Source organism: Oncorhynchus kisutch, linkage group LG20 (assembly GCF_002021735.2).
Source record: "Oncorhynchus kisutch isolate 150728-3 linkage group LG20, Okis_V2, whole genome shotgun sequence".
Lineage (NCBI taxonomy): Eukaryota > Metazoa > Chordata > Actinopteri > Salmoniformes > Salmonidae > Oncorhynchus > Oncorhynchus kisutch.
In genome coordinates this window covers 35,487,104-35,495,505 of record NC_034193.2, presented here as the reverse complement: position 1 = coordinate 35,495,505, position 8,402 = coordinate 35,487,104, and the positions used below count along the sequence as shown (strand labels likewise).

The 8,402-nt window shown below is 44.1% G+C and overlaps 1 protein-coding gene across 2 annotated transcripts; it reads right to left on the bottom strand.

Moving 5' to 3' along the window:
- Nucleotides 1–420: 420 nt before the first annotated feature.
- LOC116355367 (proline-, glutamic acid- and leucine-rich protein 1-like) lies at nucleotides 421–5,183 on the bottom strand. Of its 2 annotated transcripts, none has more exons than XM_031798792.1 (2): nucleotides 4,557–5,183; nucleotides 421–662 (listed from the first exon to the last, which is right to left on the bottom strand). In XM_031798792.1, exons 1-2 carry the CDS (start codon nucleotides 4,882–4,884, stop codon nucleotides 649–651), a joined length of 342 nt encoding a protein of 113 aa, XP_031654652.1. In that variant the 5' UTR covers nucleotides 4,885–5,183; the 3' UTR covers nucleotides 421–648. The 2 variants fall into 2 exon arrangements, 1 of the variants encoding a protein (XP_031654652.1); XR_004204379.1 differs by lacking the exon at nucleotides 421–662 and adding an exon at nucleotides 869–916 and having other exon boundaries at nucleotides 4,557–4,676.
- Nucleotides 5,184–8,402: the final 3,219 nt, after the last annotated feature.

The window sequence follows — 8,402 nt, the reverse complement described above, 5'->3', positions numbered from 1 at the left end:
TACCATCCTGAGACAAGGCTGAGTATAGCCCACAAAGATCTCCGCCATGGCACAACCCAAGGGGGGGCGCCAACCCAGACAGGATGACCACATCAGTAAATCAACCCACTCAGGTGACGCACCCCCTCCAGGGACGGCATGAGAGAGCCCCAGTAAGCCAGTGACTCAGCCCCTGTAATAGGGTTAGAGGCAGAGAATCCCAGTGGAAAGAGGGGAACCGGCCAGGCAGAGACAGCAAGGGCGGTTCGTTGCTCCAGAGCCTTTCCGTTCACCTTCCCACTCCTGGGCCAGACTACACCCTTCGTACATCAGCTGATATCTCAAAGTGCTGTACAGAAACCCAGCCTAAAACCCCAAACAGCAAGCAATGCAGGTGTAGAAGCACGGTGGCTAGGAAAAACTCCCTAGAAAGGCCAAAACCTGGGAAGAAACCTAGAGAGGAACCAGGCTATGTGGGGTGGCCAGTCCTCTTCTGGCTGTGCCGGGTGGAGATTATAACAGAACATGGCCAAGATGTTCAAATGTTCATAAATGACCAGCATGGTCGTATAATAATAAGGCAGAACAGTTGAAACTGGAGCAGCAGCACAGTCAGGTGGACTGGGGACAGCAAGGAGTCATCATGTCAGGTAGTCCTGGGGCATGGTCCTAGGGCTCAGGTCCTCCGAGAGAGAGAGAAAAAAAGAGAGAATTAGAGTGAGCATATGTGGGGTGGCCAGTCCTCTTCTGACTGTGCCGGGTGGAGATTAAAACAGAACATGGCCAAGATGTTCAAATGTTCATAAATGATCAGCATGTTCGAATAATAAGAAGGCAGAACAGTTGAAACTGGAGCAGCAGCACGGCCAGGTGGACTGGGGACAGCAAGGAGTCATCATGTCAGGTAATCCTGGGGCATGGTCCTAGGGCTCAGGTCCTCCGAGAGAGAGAAGGAGAGAATTAGAGAACGCACACTTAGATTCACATAGGACACCGAATAGGACAGGAGAAGTACTCCAGATATAACACACTGACCCTAGCCCCCCGACACATAAACTACTGCAGCATAAATACTGGAGGCTGAGACAGGAGGGGTCAGGAGACACTGTGGACCTAAGAACAATCCGAAATTCCTTTTTGAAACTGTCGCAAAGCTAACTAAAAAGCAGCATTCCCCAAGAGAGGATGACTTTCACTTTAGCAGTGATAAATTCATGAACTTCTTTGAGGAAAAGATTATGATTATTAGAAAGCAAATTATGGACTCCTCTTTAAATCTGTGTATTCCTTCAAAGCTCAGTTGTCCTGAGTCTGCACAACTCTGTCAGGACCTAGGATCAAGAGAGACGCTCAAGTGTTTTAGTACTATATCTCTTGACACAATGATGAAAATAATCATGGCCTCTAAACCTTCAAGCTGCATACTGGACCCTATTCCAACTAAACTACTGAAAGAGCTGCTTCCTGTGCTTGGCCCTCCTATGTTGAACATAATAAACGGCTCTCTATCCACTGGATGTGTACCAAACTCACTAAAAGTGGCAGTAATAAAGCCTCTCTTGAAAAAGCCCAACCTTGACCCAGAAAATATAAAAAACGATCGGCCTATATCGAATCTTCCATTCCTCTCAAAAATTTTAGAGAAGGCTGTTGCGCAGCAACTCACTGCCTTCCTGAAGACAAACAATGTATACGAAATGCTTCAGTCTGGTTTTAGACCCCATCATAGCACTGAGACGGCACTTGTGAAGGTGGTAAATGACATTTTAATGGCATCGGACCGAGGCTCTGCATCTGTCCTCGTGCTCCTAGACCTTAGTGCTGCTTTTGATACCATCGATCACCACATTCTTTTGGAGAGATTGGAAACCCAAATTGGTCTACACGGACATGTTCTGGCCTGGTTTAGATCTTATCTGTCAGAAAGATATCAGTTTGTCTCTGTGAATGGTTTGTCCTCTGACAAATCAACTGTAAATTTCGGTGTTCCTCAAGGTTCCGTTTTAGGACCACTATTGTTTTCACTATATATTTTACCTCTTGGGGATGTTATTCGAAAACATAATGTAAACTTTCACTGCTATGCGGATGACACACAGCTGTACATTTCAATGAAACATGGTGAAGCCCCAAAATTGCCCTCGCTAGAAGCATGTGTTTCAGACATAAGGAAGTGGATGGCTGCAAACTTTCTACTATTAAACTCGGACAAAACAGAGATGCTTGTTCTAGGTCCCAAGAAACAAAGAGATCTTCTGTTGAATCTGACAATTAATCTTAATGGTTGTACAGTCGTCTCAAATAAAACTGTGAAGGACCTCGGCGTTACTCTGGACAATGATCTCTCTTTTGAAGAACATATCAAGACCATTTCGAGGACAGCTTTTTTCCATCTACGTAACATTGCAAAAATCTGAAACTTTCTGTCCAAAAATGATGCAGAAAAATTAATCCATGCTTTTGTTACTTCTAGGTTAGACTACTGCAATGCTCTATTTTCCGGCTACCCGGATAAAGCACTAAATAAATTTCAGTTAGTGCTAAATACGGCTGCTAGAATCGTGACTATAACCCAAAAATTTGATCATATTACTCCAGTGCTAGCCTCTCTACACTGGCTTCCTGTCAAAGCAAGGGCTGATTTCAAGGTTTTACTGCTAACCTACAAAGCATTACATGGGCTTGCTCCTACCTATCTCTCTGATTTGGTCCTGCCGTACATACCTACACGTACGCTACGGTCACAAGACGCAGGCCTCCTAATTGTCCCTAGAATTTCTAAGCAAACAGCTGGAGGCAGGGCTTTCTCCTATAGAGCTCCATTTTTATGGAACGGTCTGCCTACCCATGTCAGAGACGCAAACTCGGTCTCAACCTTTAAGTCTTTACTGAAGACTAATCTCTTCAGTGGGTCATATGATTGAGTGTAGTCTGGCCCAGGAGTGGGAAGGTGAACGGAAAGGCTCTGGAGCAACGAACCGCCCTTGCTGTCTCTGCCTGGCCGGTTCCCCTCTTTCCACTGGGATTCTCTGCCTCTAACCCTATTACAGGGGCTGAGTCACTGGCTTGCTGGGGCTCTCTCATGCCGTCCCTGGAGGGGGTGCGTCACCTGAGTGGGTTGATTCACTGTTGTGGTCATCCTGTCTGGGTTGGCGCCCCCCCCTTGGGTTGTGCCGTGGCGGAGATCTTTGTGGGCTATACTCAGCCTTGTCTCAGGATGGTAAGTTGGTGGTTGAAGATATCCCTCTAGTGGTGTGGGGGCTGTGCTTTGGCAAAGTGGGTGGGGTTATATCCTTCCTGTTTGGCCCTGTCCGGGGGTGTCCTCGGATGGGGCCACAGTGTCTCCTGACCCCTCCTGTCTCAGCCTCCAGTATTTATGCTGCAGTAGTTTATGTGTCGGGGGGCTGGGGTCAGTTTGTTATATCTGGAGTACTTCTCCTGTCCTATTCGGTGTCCTGTGTGAATCTAAGTGTGCGTTCTCTAATTCTCTCCTTCTCTCTTTCTTTCTCTCTCTCGGAGGACCTGAGCCCTAGGACCATGCCCCAGGACTACCTGACATGATGACTCCTTGCTGTCCCCAGTCCACCTGGCCATGCTGCTGTTCCAGTTTCAACTGACCTGAGCCCTAGGACCATGCCCCAGGACTACCTGACATGATGACTCCTTGCTGTCCCCAGTCCACCTGGCCATGCTGCTGCTCCAGTTTCAACTTCCACCTGACTGTGCTGCTGCTCCAGTTTCAACTGTTCTGCCTTATTATTATTCGACCATGCTGGTCATTTATGAACATCTTGGCCATGTTCTGTTATAATCTCCACCCGGCACAGCCAGAAGAGGACTGGCCACCCCACATAGCCTGGTTCCTCTCTAGGTTTCTTCCTAGGTATTGGCCTTTCTAGGGAGTTTTTCGTAGCCACCATGCTTCTACACCTGCATTGCTTGCTGTTTGGGGTTTTAGGCTGGGTTTCTGTACAGCACTTTGAGATATCAGCTGATGTACGAAGGGCTATATAAATAAATTTGATTTGATTTGATTAAGTTCAGACGGCTTCCGTTTTTACACATTTTGTTACGTTACTTATTCCAAATTAGATTTTTTTTAAAGAATTAAATGAAAATGTTTAAGGTTTTAGGAATGCTTGAGACTCAAGTCAATTAATCATGTTTTGAGGATATACAGTGTTTGTTTACATTTACTGATAAACATTGGAGTATAAAAAGCTTATATTTTTCTGATGGGGTACGACAGGTGAACTAAGATCATGAGGCATTTATAAGTGATTTCTTCAAGAAACAATGGGTACATATCATTAATGTGTAAGTCCCAACATGGATGTAACAACTGCTGATTGACCCTTTAAGACTCCATATTGGGCTAAGCTAATAAGAGATATTGAGGATTACAGTATTTCAGGCATTGTCATTAGATGCATTTGATCAATTGTTAACGTTTTGTTGATGGTCCACTCTTGATGTTCTACATGTTAGTGTAGTTTCAGCCATTCCGACAGAACAACATTAAAGTGTAGAACCCCTTTACTGCATATTGGTTCAACTACTGCAGAGACGGTACTTACTGGTGTTAAACAGATCTCCAACCTCTTCTCCCTCCTCTTTCAATGTGACAGTCATCTCCCCCTCCTCCTCTTTCACTCCAAAAACTGCATCCTCCTCTTTCTCTTCTTTTACTGTAACATCCTCCTCCTCTTTCACTCTGAACGAGTCTTCCTCTTCTTTCACTGAAACGTCTTTCTCTTCTTCTTTCACAGTAACATACTCACCCTCTACTTGTTTTACTGTAACATCCTCCTCTTCCTTAACAACAATGTTCTGCCACAGACCCTCTTTCTCCGTCCAGCAGACCTCCTCTTCTTTAACCGGAGGAGAGTAGTTTAGGGAGCTCATGTTCGGGGATGTTAGCTAGCTAGCTGTCATTAGCGACTAGTCTAGTGCTAACTTAACCAGCCAGCTACTATAGCTGACTAATACAAAATAACGTAATATTAAATTAAATAGGTTAACAAGTAGATACGACAGAAGTGTGTCTAAAACACAGTAGCTAATATTGACCGAAATCGTAAAAATAGCTTGAATCTTTCGGCTATGTTGGCTAGCAAGCTACCGAGGTGGTTTCTGAGGAACCGTCCACTAGATTATACGTCACGCTGGCAGCATCGCCTGAAAGACGCACATCGCCGTCTGCTGACTGGAGGGGAAACGCAGTTGAGGATCATATTTTATTTTCAGACAAAGATTATTTTTAATGGATTTAATTAAATAATACTATTATATTGAGACATATAAACACCTGAATGTGTTGATTGATTAGTGCGAATAAAACATGTTTACTACAGCACATTTAAGACAGTTTCATTAAGCCAAACTAAATCTAAATAAGTAGCAAGCTACTGTCAGTCTATACTGCTTCTACACGGTGTAACAATACATCATTACTTGGCTCATCTCATTCTAGCGACTCCTTGTAGCGCCTGCAGGCTGATCTCGGTCCTCCGACATATTGTTGCGGCTTGCTTCGGGGTTAAGTTGGCTGATGTGAAGAAGCTCGGTATTGCGGGTCATGTTTCAGTGGACGTATGACTTGACTTTCGCCTCCCCCAGAGATGAAACAAGATCGAAATTGGGGAGAAAAAACGGGGGTAAAATTATTACAAATATATATATTTTTTAAAGGATATTAAAAAAAGGTTGCATCCCAACGTGGCAATACACAGCAGGCAACGTGACCGTGTCACAATGAACTCAAACGTTTTACCATTGGAACGCTTGATGTAATTAAATCAAACGTTTTACCATTTGGACACTTGATGTAATTAAATCAAACGTTTTACCATTGGGACGCTTGATGTAATTAAATCAAACGTTTTACCATTTGGACACTTGATGTAATTAAATAAAACGTTTTATCATTGGGACGCTTGATGTAATTAAATCAAACGTTTTGCCATTGGAACACTTGATGTAATTAAGTCATTATTATTTTCGGATATAAAGACTACGCTGTATCAACAAAAAACGGATTGCAACTTGCAAAACACCCAGGAAGAAAATTACAGACGGACGCGCAACAACTTCCAAATTTGTTCGACATTTGAAGCTGCACAAAGAACGGTAAGTCGTGGCTAATATAGCCGACAGCTATCCAATTAATTGTTTTGCTAGTATAGCATGTAGGCTAATGTAACATTAAATCAATGAGCCTCCACACAGTCAGTGTGGGAACGTGAACATTGCACTCAAGATTGAGCTACAACTGGCTTGGCAGTTGGTAGCCTAAATCCTGCCTGATGTTACTGCTGTTCCTAAAACCATTGACATACGTTAGCCTACTGTAACCACACACAGCGAGGGTGTGTGTGTTAAGGTTGGGCGATTGTGTTCAAGCCTACATCGCCTGATTGCGCCCCATAGCTTGTCTTGACTTGAGTGCTAAGACTTGAGACTTACTTGTGACTTGTAAAACAATGACTTGGTCCCACCTCTGGTATATACTGTATTCTATCCTATTCTACTGTATCGTAGTCTATGTATTACTCATCTCATATGTATATACTGTATTCTATCCTGTTCTACTGTATATCAATTTTTATTTGTCACATACACATGGTTAGCAGATGTTAATGCGAGTGTAGTGAAATGCTTGTGCTTCTAGTTCCGACAATGCCGTAATAACCAGCGAGTAATCTAACCTAACAATTCCACAACTACTACCTTATACACACAAGTGTAAAGGGATAAAGAATATGTACATAAAGATATGAATGAGTGATGGTACAGAGCGGCATAGGCAAGATGCAGTAGATGGTATCGAGTACAGTATATACATATGAGATGAGTAATGTAGGGTATGTAAACATTATTAAGTGGCATTGTTTAAAGTGGCTAGTGATATATTTTTACATCAATTTCCATTATTAAAGTGGCTGGAGTTGTCAGTATGTTTTCCAGCAGCCACTCAATGTTAGTTGTGGCTGTTTAACAGTCTGATGGCCTTGAGATAGAAGCTGTTTTTCAGTCTCTCGGTCCCTGCTTTGATGCACCTGTACTGACCTCGCTTTCTGGATGATAGCGGGGTGAACAGGCAGTGGCTCGGGTGGTTGTTGTCCTTGATGATCTTTATGGCTTTCCTGTGACATCAGGTGGTGTAGGTGTCCTGGAGGGCAGGTAGTTTGCCCCCGGTGATGCGTTGTGCAGACCTCACTACCCTCTGGAGAGCCTTACGGTTGTGGGCGGAGCAGTTGCCGCACCAGGCGGTGATATAGCCCAACAGGATGCTCTTGATTGTGCATCTGTAGAAGTTTGAGTGCTTTTGGTGACAAGATTAATTTCTTCAGCCTCCTGAGGTTGAAGAGGCGCTGCTGCGCCTTTTTCACAACACTGTTTGTGTGGGTGGACCAATTCAGTTTGTCCGTGATGTGTACACCGAGGAACTTAGTCTATGCCCCTCTGACATCACTCGTCCAAATATTTATATATTCTTAATTCCATTCCTTTAGATTGTGTGTATTGTTAGATATTACTGGACTGTTGGAGCTAGAAACACAAGCATTTTGAAACACCCGCAATAACATCTGCTAAACAATTGTATGTGACAAGTAAAATGTGATTTGATGTACATAGGTCTGGTGTTGGAGATCATTCTACACTCTGTGGATCTCCTGCATGTATTTTCTGAAGTTTAATCAGACCACTTGAATCAGAGTATCTCTTGCCACATTGATCACAGCTATAAGGCTTCTCTCTTGTGTGGGTGGCTAAGTTAAAGTTGGGTACTGAGGTACCGTAACCCCTTAGCTGAAAGCCGAAGGCCGGAGGGCGGTAAAAGTTTTTTGGGGGAAATGATTCTCAGCCATTATTGCTTTTCTTTTCAGTTTTTCCTTTTTTAGAAGAGAGCGGGAGTGGAGATGGCGCAAAATTCTTCAAATAGGTTGGTCCCTGGGATTAGGCTGGCGAATACAGTTCGCTTTGCGTGGAAGGACAAGGAGATTGAGCCATTCGGACGTGAAACATTTGGAAAGACTATCTTGATGTGGATCCTTAAACTGACAGGGAAGGATGTGTTTTGCCTCCAAGGTTACCCGTTGGAGGGAACTTATGATGTGGCTTTACACTCAGAAGAAAAACACAATGAGATCCTGAAAAAGGTGAGAGAAGTGGGAGGTGCGAGGCCGATGTGCCACTACGAGGTAACCAGCTTGGCAAAAAACAATTTCAGGATTGTAACTGTGAACATTTATAACCCGTACGTCAAGGACAAGGAGGTGAGGGCCTTTCTGGGGAGATACATGGATGACATCTCCTCAGCAAGGTACCTCAAGGACTCCCTGGGTTTTTGGAATGGGAGGAGAGACTTCCAGGCCCTCCTCAGGGAGGACCCAAAGGGACTGGGCGGCTACCTTCATCCT